This window comes from Callorhinus ursinus, unplaced genomic scaffold, assembly GCF_003265705.2.
Source record: "Callorhinus ursinus isolate GAN/ISIS: 27379988/994484 unplaced genomic scaffold, GSC_fseal_2.0 scaffold23, whole genome shotgun sequence".
In the NCBI taxonomy this organism is placed as follows: domain Eukaryota; kingdom Metazoa; phylum Chordata; class Mammalia; order Carnivora; family Otariidae; genus Callorhinus; species Callorhinus ursinus.
Window position 1 is genome coordinate 6,641,458 of NW_027397085.1, and position 24,873 is coordinate 6,666,330.

A 24,873-nucleotide genomic window follows, 5' to 3' on the forward strand; every position below is an offset into this window, starting at 1 on the left:
GGAATTCTGAGCCTGAAATTCTATTATTTAAATCCTATTTAAACAAAGCCAATTCCACCATCCTCTTTTTAACTCTACTAAAAACAGAGTTTGGATCCTTAGCCATACCACTATTTAGCATTTCTAACTAATTATTATCCCAATTTCTAACTGTCTTATCTTAGTGTATATTCCCCATACTTCTAAGTTCCAGTGAGAAAACAAAAATGTCTAGATGTGGTACTCTAAAACTTTAGTATTTATGAAGTGGTAGATAAATACTTGGAATTAAGTAAAAGCTGAAACCCACAGGTAAGACGTTTATCATCCCTTTTCTCGAAAGTGTTGGTGCATTCATGTGATATGCTGATATGATTTCCACACCAAGAACTTATTTACTTGTAATATTATCTAAGTAAATATACTTGCTGATATCTTAAGATCTATATTATTAAAGTAGCCCACACTAAGTGTTCACATCTCCCCAATTTCATTTCTAAATATATGTTAACCTTTTGATTATAAATATGGTACATATTCTTTTCTTAATAGTTAATCACAGATACTCACTGGTTTGTTTAAATGATGTCCTACTGAATCTGCTAAAGTTCCTATGGCATCATAAAGAATGAGCAGGTTCTTATGCTGGTATTTACTAAACGCGAAGACCAAGGTATCAAGTATATAAGCAAGGTAAGGAACAAGTTCCGTACAAGCCTCCTCTTCTAAGGTAGCAAAGGCACTACAGTTAAAAAAAAAAAAAAGAGAGAGAGAGAGAGAGAGAGAGATATTATTACTGCTGTAGTTTATGACAGAGATAGGAAAATAAGTCTACAGAACATTCACACTTTATATGCCTATCTCTTTACCTCACCATACCAGAGGCTTATTTTTATTATTTCTTCCCTATTTCTTTCAAAGAGGCTGTCACCTATGGGCATTTGCTTCACCACAGTAGTAAAATCTAAAACTGTTGTTGGTTCTTATATTCAGTCACTCAACAAATTTAGCATAGTGTCATGACCTCCAAAATGTTTCTCTTAGCTGGAGGGGGAAATGGGATGATGCAGGTGGTCAAAGGGCACAAGTTTGCAGTTATAAGAATAAATTCTGAAGATCTAAAGTACAGCATGGGGACTATAATAATGCAGTGTTGTATACTTGAAAGTTGCTGAGCGTAGACCTTAACCATTCTCACCACACAAAAAGACTTAAACTTATGTCAACTATGTGAGGTAATGGATATCTTAATGATCTTGATCTTGCTAACTGTTCCATAATGTATATGTTTATCAAGTCATCACATTGTACATTTTAAATAAATGGATTATTTTTGTCAATTTTTCTTCAATAAAGCTTAAAAATGTTGGTCTAAAGTTCTACACCATACATTAGAATGCACAGTGTGTTTGTTATTACAGATTTGCCTTATGTATGGTTTACCTACTAAGACAAATATACACAAAAGGCAAACACTCCAGAGTCTGAGTAGTTACTTCAATTTAGGCCTAAATTTGTCTGGACTCTATGGTGTACCTGGCTTTTCATTTCTAAAATTAAGGTTTGTATTATTTTCTATTCTACCCACTCACAGCAATTTCCTAAAACATTAAGCCATTTGTTAGTGAAAGCCTGGTCTTAAATTGTGAACTATGTATGTATAACCTTCGCAGCACTTGCCATGAATTACGATTATATATAGTTGTTTAGTATTCTATACTAGCCTCTAAGTTTAAGATGGCAGGGACTGTAAACACAGCATTTAATATATGCCTAACAACTAATAGTTAAAAAAAAAATCTGCAGGAAACCAAACATAATAATCTGTATCCGCCCCTCATTTAAAAAAAAAAAAATGTAGTTAGTGCTAGTAATACCAAAGCCCTTTTGGTTCAACGTTCTTTCAATCAGAATGCTTTCAGGTATTTTTGCTTCCCATCTGGTAAAGTACAACTCCACTTAAATTTATTTTCCTCTTTTTCAACAGCTATTTCTTATTAACAAAGTCAAGAGTAAAGCAATTCTAATTAAAAAGTTAAGAGCTATAAATATGTAAGGCCTTTTTAGAACACAAAGGTTTGTTCCAGAAAACTGGAATATTTATACTAATGAAACTAACTGCTGATCTGATATAAAAACACAGACAGCCCCAAACCCAAACGACAGAGCAGCTACTGGAGTGGATTCACTAAGTGAAAGATGGTAAGTCACTGTAGGACTTTCTATGGAGTTGTGGTAGCTGACCTTTAAAACTAATAACGTGAATCTGCTCAAACTTTGTTATTCCTTTAAGAGCCAGACCCCCACTATCACCATTCCAGATGTCTGCGAAAATTAGGATGAAAGAGAATTCTGTTACCATAGCCACAGAGAAAAAAAAATGAGTTGAACGAACAGCTAAGACTGACACCTAGTTGACTCACGTTTTGATTTACAGAATCATCAGATAAAAACTACAGGTAATAAAAGCTCCATTAATCGTTTAAAACCAACATTCCACCACAAAGCTAGAAGTTATTTTCTCACTGAAATACCCACTCCCTTTCCCCACAATCTACAATGGTATGGATTTGTCCCACCTGCAGGCAGCTTCTTGTACTCTCTTGTTGCTGTCCAGGATTCGCTTTAGCAATTCTGTCATTAATGGCTTCAGGTACGTATCGGGGGGCTGGCTGACTACCCAGTGTGCATAGCGGCTAAGAGTCCAGCACGTTATGGAACGCACAAGAGCCTTTTTATCAGAGAGGCACTGAATAAGGTGAGGAATGAGCTCAGGCAGGTATGGAATCATGCCTTGCATACAACCTGGAAAAAAAAAAAGTAACAAATCTCTCAGAAAGTGTAAAAATTCATTTAAAACAAAATTATTTCAGTTGAATACTAAACTGATAAACGCAGCCATGAAAAATATTCAGATCAAAAAAATAGAAAACACATTTAGATCATCTCCACTGCAATAAATAGTCTCTAATAATCTGTTCCAAAATTTAAAAAAAGAAATGAAAGCTACTTGCTCCTAGGTCTTCTGGTAGGGTTAGGAAAACTTATTTTACTTCTGCTACACAAATTACGGCTTTCAGAAGTGCCTACAAAACACTCTTGTAAATACAGGCTTACCTCCAAGACACAGTAACCTTTAGGGGGGTTAATGAGGCTCCTACCATGTTTCTTGCACTTACTAATGGAGAAAATTATTTTTCTAGCAAGGGGGATGCTTCTGACATCAGTCTTCTCATTCTGCTCCTTTTATTGTTAACAGAAGCATTTATAAAATATCTCGGTGGGGTTAGAAATAAGCCTATGGCTGTTTAATAATAGTTAACTGGTTCAAGGTAAAAACTTATCCTAGGATGGCTTTTTTTTTTTTTTAAATTGCATTCTTTTACTGTGAGTGAGGTTGAGCATCTTTTCATGTGTTTAAGGGCTATTTGTCTTTCCATTTTTGTTAGTTATCTGTTCATATCATTTGCTAATGCTATTAGGTATCTCTTTTCCCAGTTCATTCCTTTTATTTTTTAAATTTAAATTCAATTAACATATAATGTACTATTAGTTTCAGAGGTAGAGGTCAGTGATTCATCAGTCTTATATAATACTGGTGCTCATTTTATCACATGCCCTCCTTAATGTCCATCATCCAGTTATCCCATCCCCCAACCCCCTCTCCCCTCCAGCAACCCTGTTTGTTTCCTATGATTAAGAGTCATAGGACTTATGGTTCGTCTCCGTCTCTGATTTTGCTAAGACGGCTTTTGAATTTGAACATCTTTTTTAAAGTTAATATAGATCATAGTGTCATCTATTCCACATCAGCAACACAAAAGCAAAAAAGTGTATGAATTCCAGACTGAATAACAATGCTTATTAGAATAACATTCCTTAAAGTGGTCCATCTGCATTAGGGCCTATTAAGGACTTCACAGTTCAGTTTTGACCTAGACTTACCTTCAGCAATTGCTCCTAAAACCAAGATGCCGGATTCTTTAACAACCCATTCATGATGAAAAAGTAATTCTTTCAAAAGGGGCAAAATGTGTGGCAAAAGCTCATCACGATACACATTTGCAAGAACATCTAGGGCAGCAGCAGAACATTTTCCTGAAGAAATATTTAATTCAAAAATATTACATTAAACTCTATTATCATAACCCTATTATTGTATCTGTTACAACACTTCATTCATACATCTAGAGTTTCAAAGAATTCAATTAAATAGGAGGAAGTCTGTCTCTATCAACAAGAAATATTTTATGACCAAGAATTAGCAAACTAATTATGAAGATATTCTATTCTGTACATGACTGTCACACTAGGATTCTTTTGTCTGTACAGAAAAATCAAAACACTGTTCCACTCAATTTAATGCTTCTAGGATATGATGCCCACTTCTACAAACCTGCAGTAAAATGTATACATTTATTATTTCTACTTAACATTCTTAGTGATAGATCATTCAGAATCAAATACGTAATGACTCAGCAGGAGGTTAGGCAAATAAATCTCACGAAGTCACCAGCACATGAAGCATTAAGTAAGCCAGAAAACATTCCTTCCAGATAAAGGAACTATTAGCCATGGAACTATGTATCAATTCAGATTTCATTTAATGTAATAATTAAGAAACAAAAATTTTAAACAAAGATATAATCAAGTATAAAAATTTTTCCCAATGGAATTAGACATACTAAACAGTTGAATACAAATCATTAAACAATATTAAAATCCTTTTTGAAAAAAGGCTGTTCAATTGGCTAGAAGTAACACCTTACTCATCTGTAAGGGTCTTAGTTATACTGTATGGTAGATCCATATAAATGAGTACTATACTACCATGAAAGACAAAGAAATCTTTATGTACTGATACAGAATAAGTTAGTTATATGATAAATGGAAAAGAACCAACAGAATACATTTAATCTCATTTCACTGCTGGGAAGTCAGCCTCTTCTCAAAAAAAAAAAAAAAAAAAATATATATATATACATACACACACACCACACACACACTTTTTTCCTGCATGTATAGAAAAACTTCTGGAAGGATATAAAAATGGGTGGGATGTTAAGAGAAGTAGTTCCCTCCCCCAATTCAATGTACATTATTGATTTGTGAAGTTACCTATATTATAATCTTGCTCCAGCCTAAAAGTAGGGATATACTATGAGGTATAGTAGCCCCCCACTGCATCAGTTTTGCTTTCCATGGTTTCGGTTACCCTCCGTTAAGTGCAGTCTGAAAGCAGATGCTCCTCCTTCTGATGTATCACCAGAAGGTTAACAGTAGCATAACACTGTATCATAATGCCTAGTTTAATCACCCCCCCATCTCATCATGTAGACATTTTATCATCCCATATCATCACAAGAAGGGTGAATGCAGCACAGTAAGAAATTCTGAGAGACCACATCACATAATGTTTATTATGGTATATTGTTATAATTGCTCTACTTTAACATTAATGTTGTTAATATCTATGGTACCTAATTTATACATTAAACTTTATCGGAGGTATGTATGTGTTAGAAAAAACAGTACATACAAGGTTTGGTACTATCTGTGATTTCAGGCACCCACTGGGGGGAGGGGGGTTTAGAACATATACCCCTGCAGATAATAGGGGCTACTACAATCTGAGAGCTGTGAAGACCTTGGGCTCTCTTACTGTTGGAGATCTGGGTTCCAAAATTAAGTGTGCCGTTAGTACTAGCCATGTTAATTAGCCAACCTTGGGTAAGTTTCTCTTTTTGCAGTTTCCTTACCAACCTAAGGCTGTTGTAAAGATTAAATGGGATATGCACATGCCAAGTCTTTGCCCTAGTACTGGGCATACTGGACACTCTAAAGGAACTGTTACAGGAAACTAAACGGGAAAGAGGAATTAACATTATTTAACCAAGTGAATTACATAGTCTGGGCTGATGATTCATGTCTTTAACTGGTTCATCAGTTACTAGAAATCTCAACACTCTGAATTGCAGCAGTGGTTCTTAACTAGGGGCAATTTTGTTTCCCAGGGGACAACGGGCAATTTCCGGAGACACTGTTGGTTGTCACAACTGTGTGTGGGGTGGGGTGCTGCTGGTATCTATGAGTAGTCAGGGGCGCTGCTCAACATCCTACAATGTACATGACAGCCACCACAACAAAGAATTATGTGGCAAAATGTCAACAGTGCCGAGGTTGAGAAACCCTGAACTAGAGCAGTGAAGCTTTAAAAATCAGCACACCAACAAGAACAAAACACAGGTCTCAGTCCCTCATCTCACTAGACTGTAGCCCAGAATGCCACTTCAACAGATAGGGATTTGCAGCCAAGGCTAAAAACTAACAGGAGATTTTACAACACTTCTTTTGTAAGTTTAAGTATGAAAGAAAAGCAATTTATCCTATTTTACACTGATCCTTGATGATTAACTAACGCATGCAAATTATCATGAAAAGTAAGTTTATGTTAAGAAAACAGGAAAAGCTTGTGGCCAATGTTCCTATTTCATAATGTCAAATAAAACGTATGGCCTTTTGAGAAATGACAATTTGAGGTAAGAAGTCTTTAAGAAATAAGAGTATCAGATAAGAACAGGTCCACCAGGAAAACACAAACCAAAACCACAATAAGGTAAGCGCATCTACTAGGATAGTTACAATAAAAAGGTGAACAAAAGTTGGCAAGCATATGGAGAAACTGGGACTCTTTAAAGACAGTGCTGGTAAGGAAGTTAAATGGTGGGGCCACTTTGGAGAACAGCCTAGTAGTTCCTCAAAAGGTTAAACAAAGAGTTATCACATGACCAGTGATCCCACTCCTGTACCTGCAAAAGAAGTGAAACATAGTCCACACACAAACTTTACGTAAATGTTCGTAGCATCAGCACAACAGCTAAAAGGAAGAAACAAAACGTCCATCAACTGATGAATGGATAAATAACATGTGGTATATCCATATAATGATTATTTTTCCACATTATAAAGAAATAAAGTATGGACGCATACCAGACCACGGACAAACACTGAAACCATGCTAAATGAAAGATCAGTCATGAAGGACCACATATCGTATGATTCCATTTATAGGCAACATCCAGAATAGGCAAATCCAGAAACAGAATAGAGACTGGTAGGAGTTCTGGGCTGGGGGACTGGAAGAAAATGTTCCGAAATTTACTGTGGTGATGGTTGCATAACTGTGAATATATGAAAAACCACTGAATTGTACTCTTTCATGAGGGCATTGTACAATGTACGAACTAGTTCTCAATAAAGCTGCTACCAAGGCAACTTTTCTTTTTGACTTACTTAGATTCCAGTCAGAAATTGTATCATCATCATCAATTTCATCGTCGTCATCATCTTCCTCTTCAATTCCATCTTCATCATGCTGCTGAGCCACTGTCCTTGATCGATGAAAACGTGGCCTTATATCCTGTTCACTATCAGGAATTGTTTCATCTTCTTCAACATCACCCTGTTTTGTTTTGTTTTTTTAAAGAAAAATCTTGATGATATTCAAATATCATTATAAGCTAATATATACGTGAGTAAAAGAATCAGAATATTGAGAGATGATGCCATGTACATGGTTCTGAAGTAACCCCCACACCTCTTTATTAAGAACCACTCCCCTCTGCAGAAAATAATTCTTTGTTGAGGAGAGAAAAAACTATCATATAACACATGTTAGGTTCAGGCCCTTTTAACTGCATTACACTATCTCCCATCAGCTGGAATAATCCAGAGTACCTGAATAAAATTCAGACCATATTTAATATATTTTTAAGTTAAACTACAAATAACTTGAATCAACAGGAAATTTATGCTAACTCTACCAGTGTCACCATCTGGTTCCAGTGAAGTTAGAGAGCACATTAGCACCCAAATTCATTGTTGGCTTCTATCTTTGAACTCTGCAGCATATAATATATAAGAAGAAACATACTTACACAGGGTCTATTTTAAATAAATATGCTATTAGTCAGATTCAAAGACTCTAAAGTCAATAAAAAACAACGTTGCCTATTCATCAGAAAACAGTTTCCTTACCTTAAGTAGGATAATATCTATATCTGAGTACTTCATGCCATTCACTAATACAGGAATCAATCTATAAAGAAATAAATTCATGAAACAAAGATCTAAAAATCTCATAAGAATTATTAAGAAGTCTTAATGATTTTACATATACCAGAAATACCAAAGAGACAACCACCACTGCTAATCTGGTCTTGGAGCATATTCTGTGATGTCTGCCCTTCTCAAATGATGAGTATTCCTAATACATATCCCAGGCCCCTTACATACTCAAGCATGGGATCTACCGGATGGAATCTTATCAAAAATAAGGTAGACTGTCAATAGTGGTTAGAAAAAAACTAGTAACAAAAAATTTAGTAATTTCTCCCGTAAGAATTTATCTTGAACATCCTAAGAAACACTCCCAATTCTTAAAGACGTAGGTTTCTTGATGAAGTAACAAAATTGCAAAAAATCTCATTTAGGGCTTGGTTGAAAATAAATTACAGTAAAGTTAAAAATGAAACAAGAGCGTGTAAAACACATTTAGCATGGTTCCAATGGAGTTAGAACAGTGAGATTACCCATGTAATTACTTGTATAAACAGACTACCTAGGAAGAATATACAAAAGAAACTGGTATTTTTGGAGAGAAATTAAGAACAAATTTCCAATAAGAAAATGCTTAAATCAGGGTATCATATCTACTCTGAAGCATTAAGGTAATCATTAAAACAGAACCAAGATGTCTGTAAACATGGAATCCCAGGTACTGTGGAAAAGTTGGAAAAAAAATTTACCTAAACACATAAAAGGTCAAAATACTAACTTCAGTTCCTTTTGTAGCTATGAGAATTTTAAGCTTTGACCAGTTTCTTAAGTTTTGATGATTTCCTTTCTCACTGGCCCATGACACAACTTAGAAATCTGAGGATAAAAGGTTTTGAGAAAACTTGAGAAACATTTAAAAAGTCCACAGTTATAGGGGCACCTAGGTGGCTCAGTCAGCTGAGTGTCCGACTCTTGATTTAGGCTCAGGTCATGATCTCAGGGTCAGCAGATAAAGCCCCACCTAGACCTCCAGGCTCAGCACTCAATGGGGAGTCTGCTTGGGATTCTTTCTCTCTGCATCGACCCCCCGCCCCACCGTTGGCATGTTCTCTTTCTCTCTCAAAATAAATGAATAAAATCTAAAAAAAAAAAAAAAAAGTCCACAGTTCTCTGCTTCTGAATTCTACCTTTAATTGTTCTGAGTGGCTTGGGAAATGTGAACAGCCAAAAGAAATTCATACTCATGACTACCAGCTGTGGGTTTATTAATAAGCACTTTCCTTATAATTTAGTGAGAAAGATACTATGATCTTCATTTTACAGATGAGTCAACTGAGGCTCAGAGAGGTCACATTATTTCCACAAGGTCATTAATTTTAAGTAATGGGAGAGTGAGTTAGAATTCAAAATCAGTTTGGCCTGACTCCAAAAATAATTTTCTTTCCCCACACCAGATATAAGAAACTCTCATCTCTATATTCATGTGTTAGGCCTTTGTAGAGGCCTTACTTCAAAGAGTTAAAGCCTTCAATGTCAATTAAATAAATACGTGCAAAACCAATTTTGAGTACAACTCTACCATCCATGAGGTAAGTTTGTAAACACTTGTTAACTAAAGGAATAGTAAATAGGAAAAAGAAGTGGGATTTAAAATTCCCTAAATAGATATAAAAAATGTGGGACAGCCACACTTTCACGTTGAAAGTCCTTCTAAATTCAAATACAGATTAATAGTAATTTAACATTATAGCTAAAACACACAACTATATCAAATTTATAATAAATAACACTATTTTACAAGCTACAGGCATTTTGCAGCAGAGTCAGATCCATTTCAATCACCAACAATTAAATCATTTATCATCTCTGTCAGTAATTTGGGGGAAACAGTGAGGACACATGGCAGGCTATAAAATATTGCAGTTACTATGAGGTGAAGTAAAGAAGTAAAGACAGTGAGATCTGTCTATTCTAAGATGGAAAAAATTATAAAGTTATGGAGAAAGAAGAGAAAGAGAAAGTTCAAAGAGAATATAGCTATTTGATGGAGTGAGGTGCCTGAAGAAAAAAATTATGCTATCCAAGACCATCAGCTGAAACACTGGTTAGGTAAAAGACAACTCACATGAAAATCTATCTTTAAGTTTTGGGGTAAGATAAAGGGTCACTTATTTTCCCTATAAAGCAGAAGTGCTGAGAATGAAAGAAGAGAATTCAGAAGAGCAATAATGGTTTGAATAGTTGCTCTAGTGAATGGAAGATAAAAGGTGATCTGGAACAAGAAAAACTAGCAGCATGAAGGGTCCACTTGACACTGAAAACCACAGATTTCTATAGCCATCAATCCTCCTGGTGGTGGACTTTTCCCAACAGCCTAACACGCAAAGACAGTTTATTAGTCCAAAGCAGGAGAGATGCAGGGTAGCTGGACGTTTATGGTCAACAGAGTTGATTTGTGGATCACTGATGTCTGTGCCAGAGAAAGAAAGAAAGAAAAGATGTGCAGGAAATAAGGGACTGATAAAGATGGGTAAGAAAATGAAGCTGGCAAGTAAGATACGGGGATTAACTGTGACCACGTAGCAACACGGCATGTGTCTAATGAATCTTGTATGGCAGATCATTATTTTTAGGTCTAATTGTAAAGGAGCTTTCTCCTAACGCCTCATGTAGCCAATGAAAAAAGAGAATTTTTTCCCCTTTCTTTTTAAAAGTTAAGCTCTACGCCCACATGGGCTTGAACTCATGATCCTTAGATCAAGAGTAGCATGTTCTACCAACTGAGCCAGGGAAGGCGCCCCAATAAAAAGAGAAAATTTTAAAAAAAGCTTTTATTTTTATTTATTTCAGATAGAGCAAGAGCTGTCACAGAGGTACAGGGAGAGGGAGAAGCGGACTCCTCATTGAGCAAAGATCCCAAATGCAGGCTCGATCCCAGGACCCTGCAATCATGACCTGAGCCGAAGGCAGATGATTAACTGAGCCACTCAGGCGCCCGCAAGAAGATTTGAGAGAGAGAATGTGAGTGAGCATGAACGGGGGGAGGGGCAGAAGGAGAGGGAGAAGCGGACTCCCCTGCTGAGCGGGGAGGCTGACAAGGCTCAATTCCAGGGTCCCAGGATCATAACCTGAGCCAAAGGCAGACGCCTAATCGACTGAGCCACCTGGATGCCCCTGAAAATTTCCACATCTTAATGTTCTTCCATGAGGCTGTATTACTTTATTTTCAAAAAAAGGTTAAGCATTACTTCTTCTAAAAGTAAATGATTTTAATACATGTAATCAAATCATTATGTTGTACACCTAAAACCAATACAATGTTTCATGTCAATTATATCTCAATAAAATTGGAAAGAAATTTTTAAAAACCTGATAAAATAGCATTGAGTTAAAAATAGGCTTAGTAATACGCTAACCAAAAATTGAATAGCATCACAACTACTGGAAAATCAGTTTTGGGAAGAAAAAACCCCATCAGAGTCTAGAGTCAAACTGAAATGATTAAAAAAAAAAAAAAAAAAAAGAACCATGCCATGAATTATCCAAAATTAAGATTATGATTTAGAATAAACCATCTGTAATAAAAAAAAAAAAACCAAAAAACTGCTTCCTGAAAAATCTCTTTAGTTACAACCTATGGTTATGCCAAGTAAAAGTAAGTCTGACTTCTTTAGAACTTCATTCCCCGATGGCAGAATGCAACATAAAAATGTAAAAATAAGGAATCACTGTTAAATTTAGGAACAAGGTAGCATTCAAAAGAAAGAACACTTACTTAGGAAGATGCCTTACGAGTACATCTTTGCATATGGGTTGCTCAGCCAAAGTGAGCCAGAATTCACAGGCTTCTAAAGCCACATTTTCATCTTGATCTTGCGTCCTCTGTAGCATGTACTGAAAACAAAGAAGCATTAATATTAATCAGTTTAAATCACAAAATTAGAATAAACCTAATCCTTTCTCAGCAAGTTAAAGGTCCTCTGCTATCGCCTTGAACTCTACAGTGATTCTCAGCCTCAGCTTTGGATTTTTTAAGAAAAGTTTCCAAGTCAATTCTAAAATGCAGCCAAACTTAAGAACAACTGCTTTAGAATGCTGCCTAATGAAAAGTGTTCCAACTATGTATGGTGTATCTGCTTCCGGATAGGCGTGTTTTCTTTTATGAAACCACTGAAATTTTACTTTTTTAAAATTTTTATTCTTTTAAAGATTTTATTTATTTATTTGACAGAGAAAGACAAAGCAAGAGAGGGAACATAAGCAGGGGGAGCGGGAGAGTGAGAAGCAGGCTCCCCAGTGAGCATGGATCCCAGGACCCTGGGATCATGACCGGAGCTGAAGGCAGACACTTAACGACTGAGCCACCCAGGCGCCCTGAAACCACTGAGATTTTAAACATGTATAAACAGTTTTCTTAGAAACATCAAAAAAGTCCATTATACCTTTCATTAAAAATTGAAGGATTTTTTTATAACAATTATTCAACCTGTCTCTTGTATGTATTTTCACATATGTAAAGTGATATATACATATTATACAATTACAAAACTTAATTTTTTTATATTTGGAAGTAGGGACGTTTCTTAATGCAACTATAGTCTGTAGTGTCCAACATGCCAAGCCAAATTCACTCTTAATTGTAGGAACATCTGATCTGAAATTCAAAGGCAGTGTCTTCCCCTCTTTAAAAAACCTTCACGTGCAAAAACAAAATAAATACAATCAAAGGTATGCATATGATTTCCCAGTGTACCTGGGCCTGGAAATGGGGTCAAGTGTTGGATGAAGCCTCTGTACATAGCCTCTTCTAGACTGAAACATCTCACATGGCAAAATGTGGCAGCACAAGAGTTGTGATAGGCCAACCCCTATTACATTCCACACCATGTCCTACTATGATGCTGAGTATTGCTAAATAACTGTAGCATTTTAAATTAGCACCCCCCCCTCGTGACATGGCCCCAGAAAATGATAAAATATCTTTAACTTTCTGGTTAGCTCCAACTTTCACTAAACCTGCAACCTACTCGACCTGATTCTTCTAAGCACTTCAGAGAGAACAGGTTCATCAGATAAAATGTCACTTATTCCCATCTAATGCTGCTACATATCTTTACAACTATATTTCCTTATGTTTTAGAAAAGAAGTTGCTATACACTATAGATGCTAGCCTTTTGCTAATAGGTCTTAGACCCCCATCCTTTAAAAAAAGATCTTCCCTCTCCACACCATGTAAATCTCTGGAGGTGAAAAGGAGAATCTAAATAATGTATTATTTAATACACTTGGAAAGCTCTATATACTACTCACGTAATATGATCCAGTAATATGAAAATTAGGTGGTACAGTCTGCAGCTAGCAGGACTGAGTATTGCCCAAACAAGTTATTTTGTTCTACTAATAATTCTACCTTGTTACTATGTATTACTTCCTTTAAATATGGTTAACCAATGATCAACGTACTCAGAATTTCCTAGTAAAATTATTTTAATTGCATAGGGATTTGAAAGAGTTTTAAAATCTAAATGGTTTGCTCGAACTAACTATACAATTACGTATTTTCTACTCAGAAATTTCACTTCTACCATAAATCGTAAGTGGATCAGATCAGCTTTACCAATAATGGGTGGAAAACACTTATAATTCCAAACTCCAATGACACAAGAATGTTCCACTTAACCTACCACAGTTCTAGTTATCATTTAGCCTAACACATATCTAGTGAACACAAATAATTTAAATATTTTAGTTATTCGTATTAAAAGCTAGCTATTCCTTTAAATAACTTTCCCCCTCTATAAACACCTTAAATCTCACGAAAGAAAAGTCACCATAAAGATAACTTATAATTTTAAGATAAACATGAACTGTTTTTCATAGTTCACTGCCAACAATGTGTTATACAAATTTAACATTATACATTTTGTTCCCAAGATCTTTCTTGGGCGAAAAAGGAGGAGAGCGCTTTTAAGTCACCCGTGTTACCTCAACTATGTTATGCATGTGAGGAAGCAGGCGATCCATTCGAACTTCAAGCAACATCACAAGTGCCCGGCACACATTTTTCCGTACCTCTGGTTCTTCATCACCAGCCAATGCAAAGAGGTTCTATTGCATGAGAAACATTTTTTTCTAGTTAAGCATTCCAATATATTGGAAAGGTTTATACATAATAACCAGTCATCTGTAAATTAGTAACATTTAAAAAAACCCTAAGAAGGTACAAATAAAGACTGAATTGAATAACAGGCCTGCAATATTAGGCCATGAATAATTAATTAAATATAGCATGACAAATGCCAAAAAGTATGATTTTGATAAATAATCTAAAGCCATTCTTTTGGCTCAGGTCATCCATCTCATGGGTGTGAGATCAAGCCCCACGTTGGGCTCTGCACTCAGCAGTGAGTCTGTCTGAGTCTCTCCCCACCGCGCCTCCCAACCCAGGCTCACTCTCTAAAAATAAATAAATCTTAAAAAAAAAATAGCTGGAGAGGAAAAGACTATTTAAGTCTCATTTAATGAACACTGAAAATAAAAGTGAAGTGCTTAAGGAACTTTAACAACTTGAACTTTAACAACTTTAACAAGCTGTTATTAAGTGATAGTAGTTCTGAGAAAGAATTCTATTGCTTTGAGCTCGTGGCCAGAAAATTATGCTTGACTTTTTGCTTTTACCAAAAAGGTAAAAGGGCCTTTAGAAATGCTTCCAGAGATTTAAGAGTCAAATTTTCCCCGACACCTCTAATTCTACAATGGAAACCAATGGGAAATGAAGCACCAGCCTTTTATTAGTCTGTGCCTTCAGATTCTTAATAAAGAGTAAGTTTAAGGTTAATCTTAAGTTTAAGATTATTCAGACTCAAATGTTTTATGTTTCAACTACTGCAAATGAACTGGGAGACTCAATTTACATTTGGAATTTGAATAGTATATTAAAATAAAAAATTTCTAGTTAAGATATTAAACATCCACAAACCATAATCGATGTTTGTACCATAAGTAAAAAAATCAGTTTAATAGAGGAAAAATGCTTTTATTTTCAGTTAACAAAAATCACCAAGTCTACACTGTATCCAATTTTAATACTATGAGAAATAATTTAACATTTTCTAACTTTCCCAAAAGCAAAAGGGGGAGGGGGAGAGACAAATCTTACCTCAATAAAAGAATCAATGTGCAACATCAGAGCCTGAGTCCTACTGATGATAAACTGATTGACACATGCAACAGCATGAGACCTAGAAATAAAATTTAAAATTTAAAACATACTCACTACAGCTTTTCTATTTACAAAAGACTGACAAGAACTTAACTATTCCTCCATAAAATAATTATGGTGTATGTATAACCATACTGTATGTGTTTATACATACCTATATATGTATAAACACATACACACCCTGAAAGGCATGAGTTAAATTTCTTTGTATATTTAACACAGAATATGAGTGATATTACGTCAAAAACACAGGTTCCAGAGCATTAAGTTAGTACTTCTCTTCAAGTGTAAAGTGTTGAAAAGGACATGTGCACATTTTTAATAGTGTATACCTCTGAAGAGTGGGAAGGTGGACAGAGGCATAATGGAAATCTGTTCTGTATACCTATAGATTTTAAAATAATGGCTATTTATTCCTTTTAAAACTAAAAATGAGGAAAAGTCTATAGTCTTTGTGTTCAGACATAGCCAATTCAACTCCACAGCAATTCCTAATGGCACTACCTTTAAAGCCAATCACTTCTTCCCCAGTCCAAACCATAATTTCCTATCAGGATTACTCCAACAGGATCTAACTGGTTTTTTGACTTCCACTATACCAAACCCCACTACAACCTTTTAGACACAGATGAGTAACATCACATTATACCCTTGTACAGACTGCTCCAAAAACACAATCTACTTTTCCTATAAAAGATCAAGTGGTAAATATTATAAGACCTCTGCAACAGCTTCATTCCCCATCCCCCAAACACAGCCTTTTAAAGTATAAAATCATTCTTAGCTCATGTTATGGGCTGAATTTGGCCCCATGGCTCACAGTTTGCTGACTACCGGCCTAGACATTCCACTACAGTGTTGTTACTCCTACTTTCCTAACTTCATTTCTTACCGTGCTACAAAGTTTTCTTCTTTTGTCACTGTAAAAGGCTTGTCCCTAACTCCAGGACCTTTATACTTTCTGTTCCCTGTCTTACATGTCCTTCTCCCTGACCTTTCAAAGATTTGCTACTTTACTTTGTGCAGGGTCTCTGCACAAATGTTACCTTTACAAAAAACCTTCTATATATGATACCTGTGAATTACCGTCTAACCCCTTATTCTCATTATTTTTCCACATTCATCATGAAATTATTTCATTTGTCCTGTCTCCCTCTTCTGATAACCCAAGAGAAAAAGACAAAAGAAAAAGGTACTACAAACAGCCAATAAACCTATGACAAGATGTTCAACATGACTAATGACAGAGAGGTAAACCATCAAATTCATAATGAAACACAATTTTTTATCTATTTGACTGGCAAAAATTAAAATCATGACAATACTAAATGCTGTGTACCCAGAGAATCTTTATGCTTTGTTAATAGAGTATAAATTGATGCAACTACCCCGGAAAACTTTGGTGTTCTTTCCTTGTTATTTGCCTCACGTCCCAGAAATCCCCCCCCCCCAAAGATTTTGTCTTTCTAGAGAAACTCTTGCAAATAGACAAACGGAGACAAGCAAATAAATGTTTTCAGCTGCACTAACCACAACAGCAAATACCTGGAAGCCACCCAAAAGCTGGCGGGGGCGGGGGGGGGGGGGGGAAGGAACATGAATAAACTGTGTAATCACGATGCCAAGTACTATACAATAGCCAAAACAAATGAGCTATAATGACAAAATATGGATGAATCTTAGCAACATATTAAATTTAAAAAGCTGCCAAAGATTAAATTCATGAAATACTTTTTATAAAGTTAAAAGCAAAGACATACACACACAGACATGCATTTTACATATATATGCAATACATTTATTTTTTAGGGGCACTTGGGTGGCTCAGTTGGTTAAGCATCTGCTTTCGCCTCAGGTGATGATCCCAGAGTCCTGGGATGGAGCCCCACGTTGGGCGCCCTGCTCAGTAGGGAGCCTGCTTCTCCCTCTGCCTGCCGCTCCCCCGGCTTGTGCTCCTTCTCTCTCTGACAAATAAATAAAATCTTTAAAAAAAAATTATTTTTTAACAATGCAAGAGAAGGAAAAGTTGGGATTAAATGTGGGTTGTCATCAAGACCTTAGCTTTTGTTTTAGGTGGTAGATTTGAGTGATTATTAAAAATAATAAGTAACTGAAGACAAAATGGGGGGCGCCTGGGTGGCTCAGATGGTTAAGCGTCTGCCTTCGGCTCAAGTCATGATCTCAGGGTCCTGGGATCGAGCCCCGCATCGGGCTCCGTGCTTGGCAGGGAGCCTGCTTCTCCCTCTCCCTCTACTGTTTCCCCTGCTTGTGCACTCTCACTCTGTCAAATAAATAAATAAAATCTTAATAAATAAATAAAGATGAAATGGAAGTGGGCCATGATGAGAACGTCATGAGCTAAAAATCATAACCCAACTTTGTGTACCTCTGGTAGAATTTAAAAAATAAAATGGCTCTAATTTTTCAATTGCTTAGTCATGCGATGGATAAAACTACATTCCTTTGCCTCATTCTATATTCTCCAAGTTCAACAGGTATTGAGATGGAAAAACATTTCTAAGAGTACATAGGAAATATCAGTTAAGCTGTATAAATAAGTTATTAAATAAAAATGTAGAATAAAATCCTATAAAGATGGAGTTTAGTGTACTGCTAAAATATACAGCAGATACATTTATCCAAATATACATTAAAATGGAGAAAAATGTTTAATGGTACGTAGAACAGATTCTCAAATGGGTAATAATGAACATTCACTGAATGGAAACATTTCTGTATTACTAAACTCTACCTAGTTAAGTTTAAACAAATGACCAGCTACAAAAATGTATTAAAATTACAAAAAACTTTTATGTCTAGCAATGGATATAATTGCCAGGAATATGTTTTTTGGATTTTTCTGTTTTTCTTTTACTTGCTAAGAATTGGACACAAAAAATTGAGTTTCTGAGAAGTAACAGGCAAATTACCACAATTTCTTTCATCACCTTAGTTCAAAGATTAAAAGAGAACTTCCTAGGGAACATGAACTCTATATTTGCATGACACTACCCTAAATGAGCATCTATTAAAAGTTTCCTCTCTGAGAACAACAATGCATTAAGTACCACTTAAGATGAAAAGTAAAACTAATTGAGATAAAAGAAAAAGAACTAAAAACAGAATTTAAGCAAGAAAAAGATGCCTGATTACCCTCTGGTCACACTGTTTAAACCATAATCCTCTGAATACAGCTTGGAATCTTGGAGTAAGCTCTAAAGGACATCTAAACTAACAGTTATAGCATATGCATTAAAGTTCATGCTGTTGGATGGATATCCTTAAATAACCACATCTAGGATACTGCATAATTTCTACTTTAAATAGTAATATGGTTTTTGATCATTCTACATAAAAACACGAAGCACTGACAACTGGAAACAAAAAATCAAAGCAACTAACAATCAGAACAGCAATGACTTTTCCACAGTAACAATAAACAAAAGACAAGTTAGATTAAAACATGTAATTGGAGAAGAGGGAAAAAAAAGTACAGCAGTTTGGCGGAACTTCTGGTGTAGTTACAGACAGGAATCTTACACACTTAAATAGTGTGAAAGCATCATGATAATTATAGCTTGATAGGACAACAGAAGATAAATTAGTCAAAAGTTAATTTAATATTTAAATATAATATTTCAACAACTATATGCTAGGCACTGTTCAAGAAACTAGGGATATACGGGAAAACAAAGCAAGCCAGGGTTAACTTCTGGCCAAGCATGCCTACTGATTTCAAAGTGTATTCATAAAACCTTCCACCTTCATGCTCAAAACGTTTTTAATCAGATGCAAAACTCTTAATCTAAAATTACTAAATAATCCAGATGTCATATTGGCGGAATTTTTACCACACACCTGCAAATGAAGGTACATGTAACTTGGCAAGATCCATAAATTAAAACAAAAACAACCCCAAAACAATGAATTTCAGCCTTACACAAAGTACCTTAAAAGCATGCCTGTTAATCACTACAAATGTCATTAGCCATACAGAAGTTAAAGAACTATCCTGTTCAATTACAATTTCATCAGAAAAAGTTAACAGTTCATGGGTTTTGCTATTAAAAGGAGTAAATTTCAACTACTGAAGTTCACCTTTGTGGAACATCAGTATCTTTTGCCAATCACAAAAATATTAGGTGATGCAAAATAAGAGTGTTCAGGCTTAGAGTTCATGAATTAATTTAATATTGGCTACACAGATACCTTATTTTTGGACTACTGTGCTTGAAGAACTGTAAAAATTTGGGGATCATGATGTTAAGAGGACGATCTAACACATCACTATCTAAAATCTCAGCAGAATCTTCACAGATCTTCTGAAGGGCGCCAAATGCTCCCTGTGAAAGACATTTATATTATTAGAATTAATTAAAAATGAAGCCATTTTAAAAGCAAACTGAGGAATACTGACTAATTTGTAATTTGTATGCATTAATGTTCTCAGCCCACATAAAATACTGCCTCGTAAAATCCACAAATTTAGTCATCAATTTTAAGAGAGAAATCACCATGCCACTAAGTTATCTAAAATCTCAGTCCAAATATAATGGTACGTTTTTATCTTAGCATTTAATAACTTAAAATTAGAGGATATTCTGGTTGGCAGAGACTGCAATAAAAAGCTAACTTCTAAATATTCTTGTTAATTTTAAGTCAGAAAAAAGTCTTAACATCATTTAAAAATTATGTGTATGTAAACCATTCACTGGATAATGACAAATTCGGTTAAAAGGGCAGAAAATTCAAACTAGCAACTATTTCCCTATACATTTTTACACCAAAGGGGCCAACCTAGAGCTCCTACACACAATAACCTGCTAATTACCTCAAACATCTAATTTACTGCTTGTAATTCCATCAGCAGCAGAAACCTGGTGCCTATTTCCATGGTGCAGTTAATTGAAGAATACTTTCTCTTTAAAATGTGACTTATATAGAAGCTCCATAATTCCATGATTACTGCAGTTTTAATTTTTAATTTTGGTAAGTGCTTGTTTTAAAATTCTGATCTCCTGGGGCACCTGGGTGGCTCAGTCATTGGGCGTCTGCCTTCAGCTCGGGTCATGATCCCGGGATCCTGGGGTAGAGCCCCGCATTGGGCTCCCTGCTCGGTGGGAAGTCTGCTTCTCCCTCACCCACTCCCCCTGCTTGTGTTCCTGCTCTTGCTCTCTGTCAAATAAATAAAATCTTAAAAAAAAAAATTCTGATCTCCTTTCATATTATTACCACTATACCAAAGCACAATTTAAATTTTAATCAACTCTTACTCAATGGTTGAGTACTAGTATTATTTTAATTTTTCTGTAATCTTAATGTATTTCTAAGGTGTTATTAGAAAATGTATATATGAGAAAGATTTTTTTTTTTTTCAGGGAGGGAGAAGCGTAACTTTAAAGACCCCTTTGCTCACTCCCTCTCTCCAGTCCCGCCTTTCCCTCTTTCAGATCTGGCAACAAACTGCCTTTTTTGTTAGGTTATTCCTTTAAAGAGGCAAAATACCTAAAATGGTTTCCACTCAAAACAGATGTCTACACAAACTGATAAAGTACTGATAAATAGTGAGAAATCCATAGACTCCCTTTCCCACATGGAAAGCTTGCTACTGATCAGTGGCAAACAGAACATAATTACTACATTAAAGCTAGATTACATATACTTTAGCCATGTCACAAAATAAGAGGCACAGAAACAATTTAGAGAAGGCAAAAAAGTGCTCATGGTTGGTAAATTTAAGCCTATCTTCGAAAAATACCACATTAATGGATTAACTGATTATACTTCCTTGTAGTAATTATAGTAAAGAGACTTTATAACTTAACAGTCCTTATAGAAACTGTAAGATAAATATTTGGTCACTAATGTAAAATAAGAGGGTAACTTGAAGATTTCAAGTTTTTGAAGTTGTATGTCTCACAGAAGTTATTTTTTCCAAAAGTTACAAATCCACAACATGACAAGAAAAAGAGAAGAAAATGTAAGAAGCAAATTTCTTTACTTCACAAGTGTTGTAATCTTCAGAATCCAATAGGCTACAGAGTTTCGGTAGGAGGTCAGGCCAATTCTGCAATTCTCCTTTGGAGGCTATGGTTGTAATCAAAATACCTTAAAAGAAAACACATATATTTAGGAAGTCTGACTGCATTATGTTAGATATTGCCACGTGAATGCACGCATGCACACACATTCATTTAAATGGCCCACATCAGCCCAAGACCTCCAAACTACATAAATAGTAACATTCACCAAGGACCCCCTTTTCACCACATCTGTAGAAAAACCATAGCATAAATTGGAGGTTTTTAATCTTGTTTTCCAACACTTTACCCTCTTTTGTACTTTTAACAATTATTTGTACAAAAAGTCTATACAACTTGCACTTTTCCAACAAGAATAGTTGACTCATTAAAATTATAGCTGACCCTTGAACAATGTGGGGGGCATGAGTGCTGGCCCCCTAGTCGAAAATCGACATGTAACTGCTTACTCCTCAAAACTTAATAGCCTATTGCTAACTGGAAGCCTCAATGGTAACATAGTTGATTAACAAATTTTGTGTATGACATTATTTTATATGGTTTTTACAACAAAGCTAGAGAAAAGAAAATGTTATTAAAATCATACTGCAAATACATTTATTGTACCTACTGAAAAATCAAATCCACACATAAGCAGACCCACGCAGTTCAAATCTGTACTGTTCAAGGGTCAAATGTGTTCCTCCTTCACAGAAATTGTACAATATATAGACAAAGACAATATACCAAAACATGAGCAGTGCTTATCACTGGGTGATGAGTATGAGTCTGTTAGTTTTTCCACAAAAATACATAAAGCAAAAATCAGCTCTTTGATCTAAGCTAAGATGGATCACAGCCATGGACCATGGTAGGGAGAATGAAAGTAGATGAGCCATCAATGGGTAATAATCCATGTGTGCAACAATCCCTCTGGTATGGAAAGACCCACACACTCCTCCACCAGTTTTCACCACTACAGGATCAAGGATGAATCACTGGCAAGGTGATCTTGGATTTTGGAGGCTGAGAGTCACATGCTCACTGATCACGTCACTCTGACTGGATTGTTTCAACGTGTTGTGTAGTTTAGTTGTGACAGTGAATGAATGTGCAAATATACAAATACATAACAAAAGTTTTGTGTTAATGTTTCCCTCTGCCTTAACAATTTAACATGAATAATATTCTTCGTTTGATGATTATAGACCTTTTAGTACCATAATTAAGGTCTGTATAAACTCTGACAGTGGGCAAATTACATGTACTCTAAACTTCAAAATACTAATTTGTAAAAGTGAAAAAAAAAGTGTTCTCTTGTTATTATGAGAATTCAGTGACATATGCAAACAAAATCCCTGCCTGGCATACAATAATCAATGATTACTACTAAACAGCAAATTCTATTTGTTTGGGTATATAAATTGTCTTTACGGTTTTGAGAAGGTTGCTCCCAGTGGCAAAAAGAGCTAAAAAACGTAAAGTTGTTGCCCAATATGCACTCTGCACTAAAAACAAAACAAAACCAAACCTAAATTATATGGTAAGAGTCAATGGATTGATAGCATTTTTAAGATATAACCCTTAAAAGTCTTCTAGTAAGATCAAAAAGCATCAAGGCTGCTCCTTCTTGCCAATTATTCTTTCATAAAGTTAAAATTTGTAAGAATTGAGGGTGAAAGAAAGCTCTGGATCTACCTAAAGAAAACTAAACATATCTTAAAACAAGCAGTAACAAAAATTAAATGCCAAGCTACAACTTGGCACCAACAGACAGCTGACATTCATTACTTGTGCTAGAAGAGCATTAGAGAATGCTGATCGACCAACAAATTCAAATTTAACTGGACCGTATAATTTCATCCACTCCCCCAAAAATCTTTTCCCCATATTATATAAACACACATAAAGGATAGTCACTAAAATAATAAAATTACAAACCAACCATATACTTTTTTTTTAAAAAAGATTTTATTTATTTATTTGACAGAGAGAGACACAGCGAGAGAGGGAACACCAGCAGGGGGAGTGGGAAAGGGAGAAGCAGGCTTCCCTCGGAGTAGGGAGCCCAAGGCAGGGCTTGAAACCAGGACCCTGTGATCATGAGCTGAGCCAAGCTGAAGGCAGATGCTTAACAACTGAGCCACCCAGGCGCCCCCCAACCATACACTCTTTAACAAGAGAAACAATTTTACATTTGTCTAATGGATTACCACATAGTCAACGAAATGTGGTCTTTTCAAATAAACTTCCTTGGCAAGATTCCTAATATGTACTGTTAAGATTAAAAATATTTGAGAAGTCTGGCATACCCTCACCATTCTTTTTTACCAGTGTCAAGAGTTGGCAAAACATTAGGAAGGTATATGAGGGTCCATCAGAACAAATTAGGAATTCCCTTTTCTCAAATCACAAATGCCCTCCATCCCATTTAAAATCAGTGTTAATAATGACAGTATTTAAGACATGTATATTTTGAGAGACGTCGGAGAGTCTTTGCTTTTTAAGTAAAAGATGAACTGGGTACTTTTCAAACCCACCATGAGACAAAAAATACAAAAGTAAAGAACTTTCAATGAAAATGATTTAATCATTATGAAGGTTCTTAACTGACCTCCATTCAACCAACCTGCCAGATTAACAGAAGCTTTCCAGGTCCTTGTAAAAATTTAGCTGCTTAAAGCCCACGGCATACTGAATACTGCCCGTTAGTAGGCCACTCTTGAGTCCTCCTATTTCTGCTTCCATGAATGCTATTACCAAAAGTCGGTGTGTTTACTCCCAAACCTATTTATACCAGCTATTATAATTAAACATTTTAATTCAATATTACATAAACTGATAGTTCTTTTACTCAAGCTGGACACTCTGGGAAGACTCAAAAATTGCTGTAATTAGATACAGACAAGGCAAATATTAAAAACAAGGGTAGACCTAGTAAATAGTAAAACCTAAGGTCCTATTCTTAAGTTGTTTTACGAAGTTTTATTTCCATGTAAAGAAAGTGAAGCTGGAAATTATATCTCATGTATTACACAAGGAAGTCAGATAATAAGGAACTCAAATAAAAGGCAGCAGTCCTAAATTAATATCATCTGTTAATGTCCCACTTCAAGGAACTTTGATTAAGCAACTACCAGTTGCTCTGGTCTCACTACTTGAAGGATTTTACTATAACGAACACTATTTCCAAAACATTTGAAAAGTGGCAATGAAAAACTCCCTTCCCCCCTCACAATTCAACATGTAGCAGATGACAAAAATTCCTATAATAGTCTATCATCTCAAAAAACAACCCAGTTACAAACCGGATAAGCAAACTACCATAAAAATATAACTTACCTACAGTGGCTCTAATCAAAGGAGAGGAGTCACCAATATTGTTTAAACATTCACTCTTAATAAAGTCTGTCACACCATTTGGGAAGTTCTGAAAATGTGCTTTCACGTTATTCTTCAAAATGAGACCACTCAATGATCTTGTGGGTTCATCTGTAATAAAACAGTATTATTGACTTTTAAAGTAGTTTTCATTTCAAAATACATAAACGCAGTAACTTTTAAAATACTTATAGTCAAAACTTGATTGCAAC

General features: G+C 35.5%; 1 protein-coding gene across 4 annotated transcripts in view; it reads right to left on the reverse strand.

Moving 5' to 3' along the window:
- The window catches only part of TNPO1 (transportin 1), an 86,832-nt gene that overhangs the window by 21,442 nt on the left and 40,517 nt on the right, over nucleotides 1-24,873 (reverse strand). For all 4 annotated transcript variants that reach the window (XR_012382043.1, XM_025892507.2, XM_025892639.2 and 1 more), the window contains exons 4-14: nucleotides 24,623-24,772; nucleotides 21,262-21,368; nucleotides 19,470-19,603; nucleotides 15,198-15,279; nucleotides 14,024-14,146; nucleotides 11,813-11,931; nucleotides 8,017-8,077; nucleotides 7,273-7,441; nucleotides 3,925-4,077; nucleotides 2,559-2,784; nucleotides 550-721 (exon numbers count right to left, since the gene is read on the reverse strand). Coding sequence is in view for 3 of the 4 variants with exons in the window: in XM_025892507.2 (XP_025748292.1) it covers nucleotides 550-721; nucleotides 2,559-2,784; nucleotides 3,925-4,077; nucleotides 7,273-7,441; nucleotides 8,017-8,077; nucleotides 11,813-11,931; nucleotides 14,024-14,146; nucleotides 15,198-15,279; nucleotides 19,470-19,603; nucleotides 21,262-21,368; nucleotides 24,623-24,772 (1,496 nt within the window). In the remaining variant the exon portion in view is untranslated. The remainder of the gene's footprint in view (nucleotides 1-549; nucleotides 722-2,558; nucleotides 2,785-3,924; nucleotides 4,078-7,272; nucleotides 7,442-8,016; nucleotides 8,078-11,812; nucleotides 11,932-14,023; nucleotides 14,147-15,197; nucleotides 15,280-19,469; nucleotides 19,604-21,261; nucleotides 21,369-24,622; nucleotides 24,773-24,873) is intronic.